Raw genomic sequence first — 21,547 nt, 5'->3', positions numbered from 1 at the left:
CTACGGGGATGAAGACAAATGATGGGTCCACACCTGCTCCGAAGAATGATTCCCTGCTAAGAGCTGGAGCGCAGAAAACCACAAGGCTTAGCCTAGCATTACATCACCAAGCCAAGCCAGCTCCTCACTGAAGCCCAGGGGTGGGGACCCGCGAGGACGCCCCCCATGGGGCCCCATCCCTCCTACAACACACAGCCCAATCTCTACCATCTTTTAATCTACACATGAATGACTCTTAAGAACCCACCACTTTACTACCCCCACCCCCAAGTCTCCAGAGAATACTCTTCTCTGAAACATAGTCTTCTCCCTGGAAAAGGGGGTGGGGGCAGGTGAGGCTTGGGAGGTCCACTTTGGATACAAGCCTGAGTTGCTGAAATGCGACCCGTCAGGCAGACCCATTCACTAAGCCCCACCATCCAAACATGCCTGGGTAGGTAATGGGGACGACCATAACAGACACGCGATTTCTAATAAACACTCAGCCAGGATAAAGGCCACTTCTGAGCACATTAGCTCTGTGGTTGAGAGAAAAGATCGGATTCCTGGATCGATGCACAGTCAAGCACTGCCTCCACCAATGACAAGACCGTTCTGCCGTCTTTACTAATAATAGCAAGCGGCCTTGTCCTCGAGTGTTCACCAGAGACTGAGTATGTGGATGATGCTTAGGCTGACCGGACGGAACGTCCACCAGAGCGCACCACGCCATCTGCCCGGCCACACGCGCGGCTGTCTGCCCAGAAACTGGGCTGTCTCCCCGGGCACGGAGCTGCCACGCTCATGGGTTCTTCCTAAGAGGAGGCAGTCGCTGATGCCTGCCTGTTCCCTTGCAGGAAAAACCACTGTGCGGGGGGTGCAGAGGAAAGATGCCGACGGCAGGAGAAGTCCCCAACCATGCACCCGGCTGAGCGCCCAAAACCGAATTCCAGGGAATCGTTTCTGCCCACAGCAGTCACTTGGGGCTGCCAGATGCTCCTCCCAGAGCAGCCACCAAGTAAAGCCTTGCAAGGCTGCGGAGAACCCCAGGCCAGCCTGGGCTCCAGGATGCACAGGCATCAGGAAAGGCTACACTAACAAAGCCTGGGCATCCTCTCCTTCTCCCCAGGCGGCCTGGGGCAGCCCGGGCCGAGCACTTACATTGCCTCGGAAGCCTCCAGGTTCAGGTCGCTGGCTGGGGCTGGCTGCAGGGACTGCGACCCTCCCATCCTTGCTGTGCCCTGGCGTGCAAGCTAGCCGCGAGCGGGGCCAGCGTCCTGGCGCGATTCCTGCAGCCGGGAGCCGGGGCGGGCCGGCCGGCGGCCGGGGTTGCTGCACTGCAGACGAGAGCGGCTGCGGGCATCCGTGGCGGCGGCGGCGGCGGGGAGCTGCGACTCGCGGCCCGAGCCGGGGCCCGGGGGGCGAGCGCCGCGGATGTGTGCGCGCGAGTGTGGCCGGCGCGCGCCCGAGTGTGGCCGGCGTGCGCGGCTCTGCCCGGGGCGTGCGGGTGTGAGCGTAAGCGCCCGTGTGGTCCGAAAGGCTCGTCTCTTAAACCCCCTGGCAGCCGGCTCCGGTGTGTGACACGATGATGTCATCATCGCCGAGCAGCCCCAACGCCAGCATCTTCACAAAGCTCAACCTCGGGCTCCGGAAACGGGGCTGGGGGTGGGGAAGCGAAGACCCTCCCTCTGCCCCTGCCCCTCCCGCCTCCCCGGGACAGCCCGCATTGTGTGGCTTTGAAATGCAAATGTGCCGCAGGCCGGGAGCTGGGGCCCCAGAAAGGAGGGGCGTGGTGCCCGGGCGGGCTGACCACCGAGAGTGGGGGGTCTCAGCCCTGTTGGCTCATCCCTGCCAGGAGGAGGAAATGGTCTCTCCCGGCCCAGGACCAGGGGTGGCTGCAGAACAGGTAAACAGTCTGCAGCGGGCCGCGGGGGCGACGCTGGGAGAGGCGTGCGCCCTTCTCCACCGCGGCTTCTGCCTTCTTCAGGCCCCGGGCTCAGCAGGTAGCTGAGGCTTGTAGCAGGGAGAGCTGCGGGACCTGTCTCTCCCCTCACAGCCAGCCGGGCCTGGCCTCCAAGGGCCTTTGCACCGCACAGTCTGCAGGAGCTGGGGCAAGCTCGGGAGCAAAAGGTACTGGGCCTGCGAGCGGGCTGGGGCTGCAACACCATCTCTGGCCACCAGGTGAGCTCCACAAAGCCAAGCCCCGTGCAGACGCTCACCCTAAACAAGCAGAGGCCCAGCAAGCTGAGCCGCCCAATGCAGACCCCTAATGCAGGGTGCGTGCACAGGGCAAAGGCAGTTCTCTGTTACATGCATCAGCTCAGCTCTGGGTTTCTAAACACGTGCTGGGACTGCAGGAATGTCCGTGACACCCCATCACCAAGCTCCCAACGCCCATCCCCATCAGCAGCAAATCCCCGTCCCTGGCCCGTGGCTTGCTGCGAGACCTTCAAGGCTCGATCTCCTGAGCCTCCTCACTGACGGCTGCTGGAGAAAGAGTTCATCTCTGTATAGGTGCAGGAGATTTGGGGCACACCTGGGAACCCCACTGTCCCCTCTTGCCCTACATTCAGCGCACCCGCTTCCTGCGCTCCCAGCCGAGATTCATAACCGAATTCAAATGAACCTCTGATGGGTAAGTGGAAGACTCTTCCACGTTTTCCCAGCTTTTCTTCACCCATAGGGTGGTGAGCCTATAATGTAAACTGTGGCCAAAAGCAAAAGAAGTAACAACTAAATTGTTCAAAGCATTTTAAAATTGCCTCCAGTGCACTGTTTCCTAACGACGAGGCCATGGACATTTGGACAGGCTCTTTTGAGACTGCCACTTGAGGTCAGGTCGTTCCAGAGCTTCACCCGGACTGACTTTCACTGCTGCTATTCAATATCAGTGTCAAACAGAATGCCAGGCGATCAATTGCTTTCTGGGATGTAACAACATGAAATTTCCAGGAAACATTGAAAAGGTTTACTTTTGCATTTATATGAAAATAGCTAATGATTATGTCAATCTTGCAGGGAAGGTGGCTGTCAGGGGTGGCGTGACGAGGTGTGCTCTGGAAAGCACCTCGCCAGGAAGCCGTCACTCACTGTCAGCACTGGGTGTCACTTGGTGGCATGGATTCTGCAACCTGTTCATCGTGTTGCCATTCTCAGCACCCTGGGGGTTTGTTTCTCTGTCAGAAAACAGATCTCTTGGGCTCCATATGCAGGTGAGGGCCCAAAGAAGCTTACCACATGGAGCTGAACCATCTGGAAGCTCTAACCTGGGCTCCTTCTGTTTTGAGAAAAGTGGCCCTTTCCCTGGGCACCTAGGGACTGGCCTTCAGCCAAGCCTGGTACTCAGAAAATACATGGGGGAAAAATGAGGAACCACAATCAGAAATCATCTGCCAGCCGGGTGCAGTGGCTCACACCTGTAATCCCAGCACTTTGGGAGGCCGAGGCAGGCAGATCACAAGGTCAGGAGATCGAGACCATCCTAACACAGTGAATCCCCATCTCTACTAAAAATACAAAAAATTAGCTGAGCATGGTGGCATGCGCCCGTAGTCTCAGCTACTCAGGAGGCTGAGGCAGGAGAATCGCTTGAACCTGGGAGGCAGAGATTGCAGTGAGTCGAGATCACGCCACTGCACTCCAGCCTGGGTGACAGAGTGAGACTGTCTCAAAAAACAAAGAACCAACAGTGTTTTCCGAGGATATGCAAAAGCACAAGGCCATCTAAGTGTCATTGCCTTTAGTAGGTAGAGGTTCTGCTGCAATAACAAAATAGGGCTTTGAAATGAGACTGGAGTTCAAATCCTGACTTCTCCCTCATTAGCTGTGTGGCCTGAGCCAACTGTTTAACCATACCGAACCTTACTTCCTCAGCTGGCAAAAGAGGAAAAGCATCTATTTTGCAAGGGCATTGGAAAAAACTAAAATGCCATCTATGAATGCCTAGGACCAGGGTTCTTCTTTAAAAGAAAAAAATTTCCCCTAAGTATAGTACCATAAAGGAAATTAATGCAGCATTTAAGTGAAGTGCTTTTACTTAGAATCCCAACAACTGAAAAGTTATGACACAGTGACAGGGCATATTACTTATGCCCTGGGAGTGAGATGGAACAACACCATCTCACTGGTGTCAAAAAAACAATCAAGAACCAGGAGAGAGGCTGGGCACCGTGGCTCATGCCTGTAATCCCAGCACTTTGGGAGGCTGAGGTGGGAGGATTGCTTGAACCCAGGAGTTCAAGACCAGCCTGGGCAACATAATGAGACCCTGTCTATACAAAAAAATAAACAAAATTAACTGGTGTGGTGGTGCACAACTGTGGTCCCAGCTACTCAGGAGGCCAATGTGCTTGAGCCCAGCAGGTAGAGGCTGCAATGAGCCATGATCATGCCATTGCACTCCAGCCTGGGCGACAGAGTGAGAGCCTGTCTAAAAAAAAAAAAAAACAAGAACAACAACAAAACAGGAGAGAAATCAAATGTGGGCACCATTACAGTCAATGCAACTAAATCCCATGTATAATCAGTTCGTGTAAAGTATTTACGGAAGAGTCTCAGACCCTCATGGGAGACCTTTTGATGCTGACTTTACAAACAATTTTAAACAAAGCTGATGACCTAGTAATTCAGCCTACAGAACATGTGAAGCTGCAGAAAATGAGGAGGGAGCATGAACAGCAAGGGAAAGGGCTGTGCTATGGACTGAATGCTTGTGCCTCCCTCCCAAACGTATGTGTTGAAGCCCTGGGTATTTGGAGGTGGGGCTTTTGGAAGGTAATTAAAATTAGGTTACATCATAAAGCTCCCCTCACGATAAGATGATACCCATATAAAAAGAGAAAGGGACACGAGATTCCCCTCACCCTCCTCTGCTGTGTGAGGCAAGAAGGTGGCCATTTGCAAGCCAGGAAGAGAGGCTTCATCAAGAACCCACCCATGCTGGCACCCTGATCTCAGATTTCCAGCCTCCAGAACTGGAAGAAATCAATGTTCTCTATTTAAGCCACCTAGGAAACCCCACCACTCCTAAGCATGGGCCTAATGAGACCCTGAACTCAAACAGCCCCTAGGGGCCTTTAGACCACAGCCCACATATTCTAGGCCCCAGAAAACAGGCTACGCCCGCTTAGACAGGCTCCACTGCAAACCTTCCTATAGACATCCCCAAAGACACCCTAGAAACCTGGGGAAATCAAGGAATGCATCCACATTTCTAAAAAGCGGTTCAGCATGTATTAATCCACCTCTTATATACCTCGCCTATAAACGGAGAACCAGCTTATTCTCACATTACTTAACGACACCTACCAGAAAGATCAGCAAACCCGGTAAATCCCCGCAGCCCAAAGGTAAACTGCGTAGTGTAGCCTCTTCACTCCCACAGGGGTTCAAGGGACTGAGCCATGGTCAGAAACTGCCCATGGAAACACCCCAAGGAAAACAAACGTGAGTGGCTGCACCTTTGCCCCTGGCCTCAGGGAGTCTCCAGTTGCCATAGCAGCGAGACTCTCCAAACACTACCAATGGACCCTGAGCTGCTAATTAGCCCAAGCACACACACTCTGGAAAGTAGGTCAGATCACAGAAAAACCCATCTGAAGGAGCTAGGAATGTAAACACAGATGGAGAACGGGCTCCTCCAAGCCCCGGTCTTCACCACCACCATGACACCATGGTGGGGAGTGGAGGGAGGCTGAACAAAACCCCAGGGACTTTTCTTCAGGGAGCTGAGTTTTGAAACCAGTGCTGGTCTCTCTCTGAGAGTGTTACCTTGTTCCTCCATCTGAGGTCCCGCACGTCCACCCCCATGTCACACAACTCTGCACCCAGCAGTGCCTGAACACCCGAGCTCTGCACTGAGCTAGGCATGCTCACTGCCTTGCTAAAAACTCGAAGAACTGGGAAGCTGTGTGCCCAGAATGCAGCACCCACACATCCATGTAAGCATGGGACCTGTGAGCAGGGACAGCGCCTGGGCTCAGCTGAGAATGATGCAGTGCTGGGCTTTTGCCACTCAGGTGTCACAGTCCTCCCATGGACGCTGTTTCCTGGGCTTTGGGGACAGACTTCTACATCGCTCAGTGTCATTTCAAAAGTTGTCCACTGTCTTTGCAAGAAGTCCCAACTGGACCTCCTGGCTTTGATGTGGCATTGGAGCGTGGCGAGGTCCTCACTGTGGCATCACTGCTGAGATGCTGCCCTCTCCTCAGCTTCTCCATCTCTCTCAATTCCTCCAGAAAGTCACATCCCAGTTCCCCCATGTCCCCAGAGAGGTCTGCTCCATGCCAGCCCCAGACTTCTCTCTTCCCCCTCCCTCGGCTGCCTGCAGGTGTATGCCTTGGCACTGTCTTGCTGTGTTGGAGTCTCAGGTATATCTGTGTCTGGTGTCTCTGCTCTCTAGCCATGCAGGGTGCCCCAGGCACAGCCAGAGCCCCTGACGTCATGCTGCATCAGACCTCAGAGAATGGGGAGAAGGTCCTGGCAAAAGCCCTCTGTCTTATGATGAATAGAGAAAAGGCAGAAGATGGTTGTGTTTGTTTATTTCCAGCGGTACAGATATTCTGTTAACCTCTTACGTGCCAGCATGAAATCTCACATGCTCACCTTCATCTTTTCCAGAAGGTTCTCTTGTTCTCTCCTTGCAAAGGGCTGATCTATTTACTGCATCTCTTTCTTGCCACCTTCACCATATTTATGCCTGAGACCGTTCAAAATTGTTCACAAGCAAGTACAGCTCTACAGGTGACTCAGTTATGACAGAAGTGAAGGGGCTGGGAATTTTACTATTATACCCAGGGAGGTAACCCAAAATGGCTAGAAAATAAGTTAGTAAAGAGAGATGAGACTCACTTTTGTTTTCTGGGTTTTTGTTTTTTAAGACAGAGTCTTGCTCCATCACCCAGGCTAGAGGGCAGTGGTGTGATCCCACCTCACGGCCATCTCTGCCTCCCGGGTTCAAGCAATTCTCATGTCTCATCCTCCTAAGTAGCTAGGACTACAGGTGCATGCCACCACACCCGGCTAATTTTTGTATTTTTAGTAGAGATGGGTTTCGCCATGTTACCCAGGCTGGTCTTGAACTCCTGGCCTCAAGTGATCCACCCACCTCGGCCTCCCAAAGTGCTGAGATTACAAGTGTGAGCCACGTGTAATCTCACACCCCGTCAAGATTCACTTTTACGTTTAAATTAAGAATTGAGAAGATATTTGTAATCTTTGATTCCTTTAGGAAGGCAGGAAGAAAGGAGGGAAGAAGGAAGGGAGGCCAGTCCCCCAAAATCTCAGGGCTATACGAGAGGTGTTAGCATTAAGAATTATCATCACATATGAAAAAAAAATCAGTAACACAAATACCATATTCAAAAAGACTGAATAAGATTCTCAGAATCTTTCTTTACCAATTAATTCAGCTCTTTCTCTTTATTTTAAACACACCATTGCTGGCTTGATATTTCAGCTCTTTTGAGAGGGAAATGGTAGGAGACTCTTGAGGTAGCTTTTGAGAGAATATACCCTACCTAATGTCAAAAGGATTTAAGCTCACGATTCAAGAGAACAAAGAAAATACAGGAAGAAAAGGTGGGTAAAAGCCAGAGGGAGTGAGGTGAGCCTGGAAGTCCTGACCTAAGCCCTTGCTGGGGTGGGCTGCGAGTCTGGCTCCAAGTTTCCCAACAGCTAAAGCAAAAAGGGCAACAACTATGATCAGTTACCTGATTCATAAAATCCAACAAGTAAAAAAAAAAGACCATCCCATGGGTAAGCAGCTTCTGTTGTGACTTTCTCAACATGCATTCTCCCATAAGCCCTTTATCAGATGACTGTACATATATGGTGGCTGATGCCTTCAGCAATGTCCTCCCGCCAATACAATATTCCATTCCATAGAGCTAAGTCAGCACCCACAGCAGGGGCTCCTCAGCTCCCTTGACAATCAACAAAATCCAGAAATGACAAAGTTCCCAGAGATGCATTTCTAGTTGCCCCATCCTGCACTGAGGGTCCTCGCCACTCAAATTTCCATGGTAACAAGGTTACATAAGAGAATGCAAAGGGCAACATTAGGACGTCATCAGCAAAGCAACCACTTACAGACTTTATCTTCCCTCACATGCTCCTCCTGTCTTGACAAGTCTATTTTATTTGAGACAGGGTATCACTCTGTCACCCAGGCTGGAGTGCAATGGTGCAATCTCAGCTCACTGCAGCCTCAGCCTCCTGGGCTCAAGCGATTCTCCCACCCTAGTTTCCCTAGTAGCTGGGACCACAGGCATGTGCCACCATGCCAGGCTAATTTTTTTGTAGTTTTTGTAGAGATGTGGTCTCACTATGTTGCCGAAGCTGGTCTCGAACTCCTGAGCTCAAGTGATCCACCCACCTTGTCCTCTCAAAGTACTGGAACTACAGATGTGAGCTACCATGCCCCGTCATATCTTCACAAGTCTAGTCTCTGGCAGTCTCTTGCTGACTGAAGGGGCAAATATACAATGCCAACAACCAGAAAGCGAAACTGCAAACCTGGAAGGAGAAGGAGGATGTCATGGAGTCAGTGACAGCAGAGAATTACTCAAAACCCACCCCAGGGCTGTAAGAAAGGGCGGCTGGCACGGTCAGACCCGTGAGCAACTGAAGAAGAGAAAGTCGGCCAGCATGAGGACAGAAGGCGGCTTCAAAGAGAGGACGTGAAGATCAAAGACCAGGAGAAGCCCTCAGAGCTGTTATGAAGAAGCGACCCTGTTGTGTAAGCTGCAGAAGTCCAGTGTGAAGTGAAGAATATGCAGCTTTGAAAACCTGGCAAAAATATGCCCGAATCCTTTTTTCATTCTAAGCATTTAACGTATGGTTACCATTAAAGTCTACATTTTGTTAAATATAAAACAAAATCATTTTCATAATTTTTCATTTTTTTTTCCGGGTGAAATCTTAAACGTTCCTCTCACTATTAACCATAAAACTTCGATTTATTAATTAATTATTATTATTCTTTTGAGACTGATCTCATTCTGTGCCAGGCCAGAGTGCAGTGGTGCACCTCCCCGTCTCAGCTTCAAGTGATTCTCCTGCCTCAGCCTCCCAAGTAACTGGGACCACAGGCACCTGCCACCATGCCCAGCTAATTTTTCTATTTTTAGTAGAGATGGGGTTTCACCATGTTGGCCAGGATGGTCTCCATCTCTTGACCTCATGATCCACCTGCCATGGCCTCCCAAAGTGCTGGGATTACAGGTGTATGCCACTGCGCCCGGCCAAAACTTTGATTTATTAAGTGGACTCATTTTAAGTGGCCTTCCTCAGGTAACAGTTTCCTTTGGATAACCCAGATACCCTTCCTGTAACTACCTTTATAGACTGGGTTTAAGGTCATAGGCAAAAATCGAGAGGGTGGCCCACAGCAGATACATGGCCAAATAAACTCCCAACCGCCAAAGTTTAGGCTCCCACTCAGAAAGAAAGCCCCTTCCATCCTAAACCTGGTAAAAGGCCAATGCACTCACCTAAGCCAGGTGGCTGCATCTGTCTAGGATCAAACACATAACCAGTGTTCTCCGTCTTTCTTCTAAGGAAACTATTTCCAGGAGGAACTGAAAATTCAGTCAGCACCACAAACAATGTTTTGGTTCTTGTTTAAAGAGGTTTAATATTGCATTTGGTTTGAATGTTGATGTGTTAATCCACTGAGTTCCTCTACAGTTTAAAGTCACTGGTTTTAGATGCTACTTGGTACTAGGAATAAAAGACCTTTTAAGGAAAACATCTGGGTGTAAACAGAGATGGGGTCTCCCAGATGCCAAAAGTAACAGCAAGGCTGGTTTCTGAGGTCAGACTGGAGAAGCAGGTTGAGAAGGGCGGGTCTGTGCCTCTGCGGTGGGAGAAGCTCCCCTCAGTGGCCCCGTGGTGGGGTTGCCTCCCAGATGAAAGTACAGACAGCAAATTCAGAACCTCCACACCTCTCAGCCCTTCCCTCATTTTGAGCAGAGAGAGCAGCTACCTGTGACTGCCCTGGGGTGAATCTGCAGCATCTGGGGTGAATTTCTTCCCACGCCTGTCAGCAGCAGTCGAGACAGAACCTGGCACAGGGCTGCCCTACTTGTGAGCCAGGCAGCAAAAACCAGGCGCTGAGGCTCAGAACTGCTGACTCAAGGCTCCGTGAAGGAACAGAAATCCAGAACGCCGGGCCAGAAATAGCATCCGTGAGCATCTATTGATAGCATAAAGTCCGTGGGCACAGTAAGTGAATGAGCGTGTCAGCATGGGTGGGTGTGTGTGCGCGCTGGCATGTGTGTGTGCGCCTGCATGCGTGTTACCAAGCCCTAAAAATATTTCCCTCTTTCCATAATCATCCGAGAGGCCCTGTCGTATGATTCCCTCTACACCCTGCCTAACTGTGGCCAGCTGCAATTAATATATAATCCTGTCGGAGGCTAAGAGATTATTTTTCCTAAATTCTCAAATCTTTAGCAATTGATGTGTACGTGGGAAAAAAAATCTTCCCCTGACAACAGACTAACCAAATTCCTGCTTCATCTTTGCTGAGTTTATGGAACTGTGAGAGAGAGCTGGACGCAGGCATGACAAGGTTTTCTAACAGCTTGCAGAGGTTTTTGGCATCATTTGGCAAAAAATAAATGCATGGCATATTTACATATTTTTCCGCATCTCTTTAAACTAGGAAGACATGAAGGGTTGCTACTTTGCATAAGCATTTCCCCTGTGCGGTGACTACCTGCCTCAGAACCTACCTGTGCCTGTGATCTTAAACACAGTTTATGCACACACCCATGCTCCAGTCCTAGCAGCAGCGAGGGTGGTTCCAAGAAGGAGGGAGCCTGGCCGGGCATCAGGCCCTTGGATATATGAATGGAGAAATGGGTAGACACAGCTGTACTTGCAGACACAGAGGAGAAAGGCAGAAACCCAAACTGTTTCCAGCTGAGGCCAGGGCTGAAGGCAACTCAAGGAGGCCTCCCTGGGATGAGCCCTTCCAGGGCTGAAGGCAACTCAAGGAGGCCTCCCTGGGATGAGCCCTTCCAGGGCTGCCAAGAGACCCAGGTACCACATGCAGAGCCCGGAGCCAGCTCTTCAGTCTCCCTGACCTCGACAATCTCCCTAGCAGCAGACCTTGTTTGTTTTTGTGATTGGGGGAGGGGTGGGAAGACAGGTTGGGTGCTCGGCAGTAAGGTTTGCATTAAACTCGCTTCCTCAGACACCTAAGTCAAAAAGATGAATGGGTAACAACCGACATTATTCGCTCACTGGCATCCTAAAACTGACCCTGAGAAGTTATTGGATCCTCTGTGCTTCTGTTTTCTCATCTGTGCAATGGAAATAATAACAGTCCCTCTTCCAAACATGAAGTTTGCAAGGTTTAAAAGAGATAATACATGAAAAAGCCTCAGGCACTGCAGTGCCAGGCTTATAGCAAGTGCTCAAGGCATGTTTAGCTGCAGCTGCTGCTGTGGCTGTTTTGTGGACAAATGAGAAATCACTTTGGCCTGGGGAGGAGACCTGGTGTCCCTGCTTCACTCTCACAGCATCTCTGGGACCCCAAGCCCAGAGCTCTTCAATCAGGCAGAGGAGTGAGAGGCTGGCAGACTTCCTAGAGGAGTCCACGGGGATGACCCAACCCAAATGGTTCCCATCACAGCTTTGGCCTCAGAGCTTGGGACCGCAGCCAGTGTTTCAATTTTGCTGGGCTTCAGTTTTCCCATCTATAAAATGGGCACAATAAAAATATCTGCCTGATGGGACTGGTATGCACATTAAATGAGATGAAATATATATCAGGCCAAGCGCTATGGCTCATGCCTATAATCCCAGCACTTTGGGAGGCTGAGACGGGAGGATCACCTGATGAACCAGGCCAACATGATGAAACCCTGTCTTTACTAAAAATACAAAACTTAGCCAGTCGTGGTGACCTATGCCTGTAATCCCATCTACTCGATAGGCTGAGGCAGGAGAATAGCTTGAACCTGGGAGGCGCACCACTGCACTCCAGCCTGGGCAACAGAGCAAGTAAGACTCCATCTCAAAAAAAAAAAAAAAAAAAGATAAAGAAAGAAAGATAGATCAAAAGCACTGCTCTTGGTGCCTGGTAGGTAGAAAGTACTCAGTAAAGGCCAGGTGTTATCACAATAATGAAGTAAGAAAACTACAGCCACTCAGTGATGCTCCGGGAAGAACTGAAACCCCATCCCAGCCACAGCCTATTACGTTGCTCTCCATCCTTTTCTCCACAGGGTCCCAGGTCCCACCCTGAGTCCTGCCAAACAGCGTTGCAACAGTCAGCGTTCTGGTCACAGAGAGTGAGGATGCAGGATGGCCCTGCCCTCCTCCCCAGCTGTGTCAGTCTGGACAGATGTCTCGGGCTGTGCTGGCAGAGGCACTGCAGGCACCACATGCCAACCTCAGGACAACCTGCCTCCTCTTGGAAATGAAGCAGGGACAATGCACCATGGAATCATTCCATCACATCAGCCGTGTCAACACGCATGTCTGGAATGGAATGGAACAGAGCATCACTGCAGCCCACCAAGGGAAGCTCAGTGCCAGTCAGGGACACACATGGGGTTAGCACATGTGCACTGGCCACAATGTTAAGGTTCTCCCGTGGTTTGAGCAAAGCTGCTCTGGTCTGGCTGCAGGTCCTTCAACCTGGAAGACTTGTCGAACATGAGCTACATCCTTCATATGCATACATTACATTCCTTCATTTTCGTTTGCTTCTTTCTTTTTGTTGTTGCTGCTTGATCTTCCATCCCTCTTTAAGAAATCATTCTGCTTTTGTTTGCTGGCGTTTAGCCCCATTATCTAAACCCAAGAAAGGCAGGCAGGACCCTGTAATTCTTCCTGCATAGGCAGACGATGCTTAGCGAGATGAGTATTAAGACAGAGACGGGGGCAGGGATGGGGCACAAGGGGGGCAAGTCATCCCCACAAAGACCCACCATCCTTTGCCTCTTAGCTCAGGAGAATACTCCAGGGTGTCCATGTTGGTGGAATCATGTGGGGATTTGCACCCTCTGGCCCTGGGCCCCAGCCTTGAGCAGGAAGCGGAGGAAATGCTGGTGCTGAGCCTGAGGCCCTGGGCAACTTGCCCTGGAAAGCCCCTGCCCAGGGTCACAGCCCAGCCTGGGAGTAGACACCTCTGCAGTGTCACCCTCATAGTGTAACCCACGTTACAGGGTCACCACTGTATCCCCAGCACCTGCCTTTAGCCTTGCATACAGCAGATGCTCATTAAATGTTGGTGAGTGAATGAATTAATGCAAGCCACAAAGACAGACCCAGATCCTCTCCATCCCCGCAGCCACTGCTTTAGCTCAGGCTCCCACCGGGACCACAGTAACAACCTCTACACGGCCCTGTGACCTCTGGCCTCTCCTCTATCCACCCTCCTCCTCGCTACCACAGGCATTTCCCCAAACTAAATTCCATCCTGACTCTCCTCTGCTTGAAAAGAGAAGACACATTTCTTCACACTTCTTGGGCACCAGCAAACTCCCCGGTCCAGCTGCAGGCCCCTCCAAATCGGCTGAGGACCACCACCAGACCGCCACACCTCCCTCCAGTTGCTCCCCACTGACCCCGCTGCCTGAACCTGCCGGGCCTCGCCACAGCCCCAAGCTTTGGCACATTCGGTTCCTCCTCCCTGAAGCACTTTTGCCCTTCTTTACCCTCAGCAAACACCTAGTCATGCTGCAAAACTCATTGGTGATACTGCCTCCTCTGGGAAGCCTTCCCAGCTTCTCCAGGCAGAGTCAGGTGCTCTCGTCTTGAGTCTTTTGTTCTCAGCTCAGTTGGAGAGTTTATCATGTTGTCTTATGTTCAGTTTATCATGCTGTATTGTTCTGTTTCCAGAGCAGCTGTCTCTGCCTCCTTTTCCCCATCACTGCTGGAACCTGGAGTTGGGGGGCGGGGGGCCGGGTTAGTGTTAATTCAGTGCCTCTGGTCAAACACTGAGATACATTCTGCATATACATTTACTACTCACAATAACCCCCAAGAGGCGGGTACTACTAACCTCAACCTAAAGAGGCATAAACTAAGGCTCAGAGTAGTCAAGTAACTTACCCCACATCACACAGCTGGTAAACAGGCCAAGGGGCTGTCTTTCCAACTTCATGCTCCTTCCCCTGCACCACGTTATGAATAGTCTGTGGCACAGAATCAACCAGGATGTATCTGCTGAGAGGCTGCCAGGCTGGCAGGATCAAAAAATGCAAACAAAGCAGAAGAGGGGACCCAGGAAGGCTGTATCACTACACCTGGACTCCAGCGCTCAGCATGTGCTGCCAGTGTTTTTAAAGAAACTGACTCATCAGCATGGGCACGGCACTCAGGCATGGAGGAGTCCCGAGCCGCACATGCTGGTGCCACATCCCATCCCACCCTGCCTCCCAGAGCCCTGCCTCCCTTGGTTTGGGGGTCTATTTCTCCACCTCCTTTTGGGGTAGCCTGTAAACAGCTGTCTCCCGGCCACCCCTCTTTCTGCATGTCCACTGGGTCTGAGGGCTTGAGAGCATGCACTTGGCTTGGAAGGAAAGCAGCCACCTGGAGTGGAAGCACCTAAAACCATCCAGTTGCATCCGAGGGCCTGTTCCTGGGCCGCCATGCTGGGGGAAGGGGGTGGGCCCCTAGCTTCAGCTGCCCCTATTTGGGGCAAGCAGGGCCCCCCACTGCACTGGAGCCTTCCACCCAGCACTGCAGTGCTGAGCACATCTGGCCACGCCCTCAAAGACTCCTGCCCTTCCCTGAGCCCTATCTGCTCCTCCCCAAGCCCCACTTCAGGGTGGGATCCCTTCTAGGCTGCTCTAGGGGCCATGGGACTGCAGCCCAGATGGCATCACAAGCTGAAGCTTTGCAGCTTCTCCCAGCTATGACCCCACAGAAGGGCCAAGGAGCCCTGCTGCCTCTGCCTCTCCTTCCCCTCCCCTCCCAGAAGAAGGAAAAGAACTGCCGAGCTGGGCCCACAGGACTGAGGGGTCACCTTCTAACAGATGACCTCTGCTCTTGCTCTTCAGGCTGAAGCCAGGACGGCCCAGCACCTGCCCCACTGGAGCTCACATTCAGGAGACTGAGCAGGACCCAGGGGACCCATCGATGCCTCTGCGTGTCTCACTGGCCAGCAACACGGCTCAGTGTAGTTATGCTCAGTCTGCCCTGGACCCAGTGGGCCTCAGAGGCAAGAGAACGATGGAAACTTGGCCTCTGTAACCAAGCCACAATGCCACGAGACCGCAGAGACCCTCAGCCCAACAACCCAGACCTTTTCCCCAGTGAGACAGAGAGGCTCATCCGGACCCCACCTACGAGGCCAAGTGCTGCGTGTGGAGCAGTCTGGCGAACGGGCTCCAGTGCGAAGATACTTGGTGTTTTCCAAGGGGTGCGCTTCTCTAACTTGGGTGGAGGGAATGGGGGGTTTCTGCCCTTCCCTCCTGAGCAGGAAAAGCTCTCAGGTCTTGGGGAAGTGTTGACAGAGGGAAGGGAGCAATTTGGGGCAGGCTGCCCAAGGCGAGTGGGCCAGGAGCATGGGGTAGTCTCACCTGAAAGCCTGAAGAGCCATGGCCACAGCCCCCACAGGCCATAGCTCGGGGCCAGCATTTCTCAAGGGTGCTGTCTCCCGGGCATCCTGCCCCAGCACCAGGGATCCGGCTTCCTCCCTCAAGAAGCTCAGCTGCTTCTCCTGACCTGTTTCTCCTCCCAGGGCCAACCAGACAGCCCTTGGCCAGGTTTCCAAGTCACCAATTCCTAGGGGCCAGCTGTCTGTAGCAGGGGGTGAGGGGCCAGCCCTGAAGAGAAATGCCATTTGCGCTGCTCACACCCCTCTCAGCTCATGTCCCACACTCTGGGCTCTTTGCCACAAGCCCCCAGAGGTCAGCTGTGGTGGCCTTGGTGAGGCGAAGGTTCTCAACTTCTATTCCTGAACATTTTTATTATCAGACCCCTTGCCTGGCCTCAGCTTCAAACAGCTCTCCAAAGAGCTGACAGCTCTGGAAATGTCAGGGCGATCTGCTGACCCCACAAGGCTCAGGAGGCCATGCTGGCGAAGAAAGGAAGGCCCGGCAGAAGTGTGGTAGGGGCACCAATGGTCTCCCTCCCAGGCAGGGTAGGAGGCAGAGACTCGAAGCTCTCTCTCCCTCCCAGAATCTCTCTTTTCTCCCTCTCGAAGTCACATCTGTTCTCCCCAAGGCCTGTGGCCTAATGATTACCAATGATTGTGGGGCGGGGGGGGGTGAGAACTCCTGGAGAAAAGCCATTTGCACTGGAAATGTGGGATTGTCATCATGTCCAAGCAGCCGTGAGAAGCAGGAAGAGGCAGCAGGAAGTCACCAGCATGTTTGCAAGAACAGAGCATCTGTCGATTCTGTAAGAAGTGCCCTGGGCTTTCTTTGTCACTGCACCAGGTCTCACAGCCTCACAGCTCCCTTCCAAGCCCAAAGAGAGAAGACAAAGCCACAGATGTGGCTGGCACTGCAGCTGCCTGCGCTTAACACCCAGAAGGCGTGCTGGCTCCAGCAGGAGACGCCTGGCTGGAGGTGGGAACCCAGGGAGGATGCACTTCCAAATCATGAATCCAACCAGGACCTCGAATTCTGGCTCAGGGCTGGGCATGGTGGCTCACGCCTGTATTCCCAGCACTTTGGGAGGCCAAGGCGGTCGGATCATCTGAGGTCAGGAGTTTGAGACCAGCCTGGCCAACATCGTGAAACCCCATATCCACTAAAAATACGAAAGCTTAGCTGGGCGTGGTGGTGGGTGCCTGTAATCCCAGCTACTTGGGAGGCTGAGGCAGAAGAATTGCTTAAACCTGGGAGGCAGAAGTTGCAGTGAGATGAGATTGTACCACTGCATTCCAGCCTGGGCTACAAGAGCAAAACTCCATCTCAAAAAATAATAATAATAAAATTCTGGCCCAGGCTGGGTGAATAATGACTTCCATTTCAGTGAAATAAAATGTTCAACCTTACATCTGTGGAAACTCACTTTGAAAACCTCCAGGAACTCATGCGAAGGGAAGAAACACAGTTTATTGGATCCCTGGATCCAGGCCATGGCCCCATGGCTGAAAGAAGCTGTGGAGAGAGTCAAGGTGGAAACTACACTGAAGACAATGATAGAAACACAGCTGTCCAGGAGCCCCAGGAAATGGGGCCTCAATCCTAAAACCACTCCTGCCTGGGCAGGCAGCCAGCTAGATCTTTAACAATGCAAATCCCATCATATCACTTACAGCCTTGGGGCTTCTGGACGCTCTTAAAAGGAAGCCCAAGGAGCCCATGACCAAAGCTGCTACAATGGAGCAATGAAACAATGTAGTATTGGATTAGACCCACAGAATAAAACAAATATCCAGGAGTCCACGCAGATATAAATACACGCTTGAATAATAAATGGAAGAGACACATCTCCAGTACAGAAAAACTCTAATAATTTCTGTGGATGCTCTGCCCTAACAGAGGAGGAGGGCAACACTCCACCCTTTAACTGTACATGTAGTAACTTTCTTCTACAGACTATACTACTGAAAGGGGTTAAAAAAAAAAAAAAAAAAGGAATTTGGCCAGATGTGGTGGCTCACGCTGTAATCCCAGCACTGTGGGGGGCCGAGGCAGGAGGATCGTTTGAGGTTGGGAGCTAGGCCAGCATGGTGAAACCCTGACTCCACTACAAATATAAAAATTAGCTGGGTGTGGTGGCAGGAGCCTGTAATTCCAGCTACTTAGGAGGCTGAGGCAGGAGAATTGCTTGAGCCTCGGGGGCGGAGGTTACAGTAAGTAGAGATTGGACCACTGGACTCTAGCCTGGGCAACAGAGGGAGACTCTGTCTCAATTAAAAAAAGTAACTGTACAGTGGAGACACCCAACAAACATGACCTCAGCCAAGCAACCGAGGTCAATGTCAGCAGGGTATGTCATGTTGACGGTATGTACCCTCGACAGGATGTCATGAAAATGGCACTTGATCTCTTTCTTCCTCCCAAAACCCACAGGTGAGACCCAGTCCAGTCATGAGAAGAGCATCAGGCAAATTCTAACAGTGCGGCATCCTGCGAAATACCTGACCAGAACTCCTGCAAACTGTCCAGGTCATCAAAAACGAGGCAAGTCGAAGAAGAAACTGCCACAGCCAAGAGGCAGCTACAGAAACAAAATGGAAATGTGGTGTCCTGGATGGGATCCGGGAACAGAAAAGGGCGTTAGGGAAAAACTCAGGAAACACCTATCAACTATTGTCTTAGTCCCTTTTCTATTGCTTATAACAGAATACCTGAAACCGGATGACTAGTTAAGAAAAGCAGTTTGTTTCTTACAGTTACGGAGTCTGAGAAGTCAAAGGTCAAGGGGCTGCATCTGGTGAGGGCCTTCTTGCTGGTGGGAACTCTGCAGAGGCTGGAGGTGGTGCAGGACATCCTATAATGAGGGGGCTGAGTGTGCTAGCTCAGGTGTTTCTTCCTCTTCCTATAAAGCCACCAGTCCCACTCCCATAATAATCCAGCAATCCATTAATCCACGAATGGATTAACCCATTCATGAGTGCAGAGCTTCATGACCCAATCACCTCTTAAAGGCCTCACCTCTCAATACTACCATGTTGGGGGTTAAGTTTCAACATGAGTTTTGGAGGTGACAAATGCTCAAACCATAGCAACTATAGACTTTAGTTATTATAATCAAGATGTATCGAGATATCAATAACAATGATTTTTTTGAGACAGAGCCTTGCTCTGTTACCCAGGCTGGAGTGCAATGGCGCAATCTCGGCTCACTGCAACCTCCGCCTCCCAGGTTCAAGCGATTCTGTGCCTCAGTCTCCCAAGTAGCTGAGATTACAGGCACCTGCCACCACATCCAGCTAATATTTTTGTGTTTTTCGTAGAGACAGGGTTTCCCCATGTTGGCCAAGCTGGTCTTGAACTCCTGACCTCATGTGATCTGCCTACCTTGGCCTCCTAAAGTTCTGGGGGGATTACAAGCCTGAGTCACCGCACCCAACCAATAATGGTTTATTAATTGTACCAAATTACCTTACTATCAGTAAGATGTCAATAACAGAAACTGTGTGCTTGGATAAATGGGAACTTCAGACACTGTCTTCTCAATCTTTCTGTAAATCTAAACTCTAATTTTAAAAAAAACCTATTAATAAAAAAATTCTATCAAAGGAAACAAAAGATAAAGACCTCAGTCCTTCCTGCCACCCACTGCGTGGCAGCCACCTGGCCCTGCCCACTGGGCCACCTTGCTCTCCTTTCAATTGGGCTCCCCTGCTCTGCCTTCTCTTCCCTCAGGGTCCACGCAAGTGCTGCTCCTCCTCAGCAACATCTATTCTTTCCTCAGCATCTTCAGTGCACCCAGTCCAGCCCATGCATAAACACAGTCAGCTTAAGTTCTCAGTTGCTTCCCTGGGAAGCCATCCTCAGCTACCCGGACTAAGTGAGGTTGTGGGTCGCATCCATACAGGGTGCTGCACTTCTCCCCCAGTAACTGATCGCTCCAAATCTGTCTTCTCCAGCACTGGATGCTCCTCAAGGGCAGGACGGTGCCTGTCTTCCGGACCTCTGTGTCCTGTCCCTAGCACAGCGATTGGCCCAGAGTAGCCCAGGTTCATGCTGCAGAATGCTCAGATGTGTAAATGAATGAAATTCAGAAGCAACCCATATACAGCAGGCTCCAGGGCTAAAGGTGAGGTCAGTATGCCCTCTATGACAGGTTGAGAGCCATGAGCCCAGCTGACCTCAGGAATGAAGGACACAGAGCAAATGGGTACCACTTATGTCTGCTGGTACCAAGAGGCATCAGGGCTGCTCTCTGAGACCAAGACTGCATCAGTAAAAGGTCTGGAGTTTGATGTTTTTATTTTAGATTTCATTAGAAATCTACTCTAGCCCTTGGATAAGCTTCTTTAAAAAAAAAAAATGAGGTATAATTTACATACCAAAAAATAGTAAAATTCACTCTTTTTAGGTATATAGTTCCACAAATTTTACAAAACATTTCCATCACCCCCACAAAGATCTCTCATGCCCATTTGTAGTCAATACAAATCCCAGCCCCTGGCACCCACTGATCTGTTTTCCATTTCTCATTGTTCTGTCTTTTCCAGAATCTCTTCTAGATGGAATCATGTAGAATGAAGTCTCTTGAGTCCAGCCTTTCTCACTTAGCCTAATGCATTTGAGATTCATCAGTTTAGTTGCAGGAATCAGGAACAAGTTGCAGCTTGTTCCTTTTTAATGGGTAAGTAATATTCCTTGGCATAGACATACCACAATGTGTTGATCCTTTCACCAGTGGATAGATATCTGGGTTGTTTCAAATTTGGGTCAATTATGAAGAATACATGCATACGAGTTTTTAGGTAGACATATATCTTCCTCTTTCATAGGTAAATATCTAAAAGTGGGATTACTGGGTCATATGGTGGATTTATGTCTATGTTTATAAAAACCTGAGGGGCAGAATATTTGACAATAATAATTATATTCTTTCTCCAACACATTTTTTTTGAGCACCTATTATGTCCAAGGCAAACCAAGGGTGTTTCCCCAAACACCTGGCGATGTTCCTGCTCCCCAGCCTCTGCTTGTGTGGTCTCACTAGCAGAAAAGCAGACCTCCCATACATTTCCTTGTCCTTGGGCCAAGGATTATAGACGAGGCACTGCAGTGGATCCAAGAGGGGTGGAATCAATGTTTCTGCTCTGCCAACAACAATGTGAAATATGGAAAGTCCCTCTGGGACTCAGGACCAACAGAGCTGCAGGGAGATGCCACGAGATACAGGACAGAGAAGAGTAATGCTCTAGATGGCATTGCCCAGATAAGACAGGCTCTGGTCCAGCTCTGGGCCCATCCTGCTATTACCCCACGTTCCACAATCTCATCTGCATGCAGCGATCTTCCCTTCCTCTGATTTATCTACTTCTGGACACTCTGGTTTGGCAGTGGTCATCTACCCTTTGGGCACCCCTTATATTCTTGCCCTTTACCATGGCTTAGCTTTCAGCACTGTGTGTCCCAGCCAGCAGGAGCTCCCTGAGGACAGAGGCCTGACGTGCTCAGCACAACTAGGTGCATTTGGCTCTCCACAAAATACTGCTTAAGAATGCTCTTGAGGAGGCTTTAATGATTTATAATCAAAATCAATTGCTTGCATGGAACAGGAGTTTCACATACTTGCTCTAATCATTCACATTATGCATCAACTTGGCTGGTCCATTGAACCCAGATATTTTATCTAACCTGTCTCAATTTCACTGTCAAGATATTTTTTTAGATGAGATTAATATCTGAATCAGTAGATTTTGAGCAAAGCAGATTACCTCCTATAATGTGGGTGGACCTCATCCCACCAGTTGAAGGCCTTAAAGGAAAAGGACTGACCTCCCCCAAGGAAGAGGGAATTCTGCCAGCAGATGGCCTTGGGGCTGGCTCTGCTGCATCAGCTCTTCCCTGCTCTCCAGCCTGCCAGCCTACCCTGCATGATTTCAGACTTGCCAGCCCCCACAGTGACATGAGCCAATCACCTAAAATAAATCCCTCTCTCTGCACACACACACACACACACA

General features: G+C 50.7%; 1 protein-coding gene and 1 long non-coding RNA gene across 50 annotated transcripts in view; one reads left to right on the top strand and one right to left on the bottom strand.

The window, feature by feature from the left end:
* The window catches only part of TACC2 (transforming acidic coiled-coil containing protein 2), a 246,073-nt gene that overhangs the window by 85,256 nt on the left and 139,270 nt on the right, over positions 1 to 21,547 (bottom strand). For 4 of the 49 annotated variants that reach the window (XM_008978826.5, XM_008978825.5, XM_008978827.5 and 1 more), the window contains exon 1: positions 1,141 to 1,402. The exons of the other annotated variants lie outside the window; for them this stretch is intronic. In XM_008978826.5, coding sequence (XP_008977074.3) covers positions 1,141 to 1,208 — 68 coding nt within the window. In that variant the 5' untranslated portion in view covers positions 1,209 to 1,402. Of the gene's footprint in view, positions 1 to 1,140; positions 1,403 to 21,547 lie in introns of those variants that run through there. 49 annotated transcript variants of the gene reach the window in all.
* On the top strand, positions 10,101 to 12,934 carry LOC144578765 (uncharacterized). The gene is made up of 2 exons (XR_013525162.1): positions 10,101 to 10,203; positions 12,216 to 12,934. It is a non-coding gene; the product is annotated as an uncharacterized LOC144578765 (long non-coding RNA).

Source organism: Callithrix jacchus, chromosome 12 (genome assembly GCF_049354715.1).
Source record: "Callithrix jacchus isolate 240 chromosome 12, calJac240_pri, whole genome shotgun sequence".
Taxonomy (NCBI): domain Eukaryota; kingdom Metazoa; phylum Chordata; class Mammalia; order Primates; family Cebidae; genus Callithrix; species Callithrix jacchus.
This window is presented reverse-complemented; position numbering and strand designations above follow the sequence as displayed.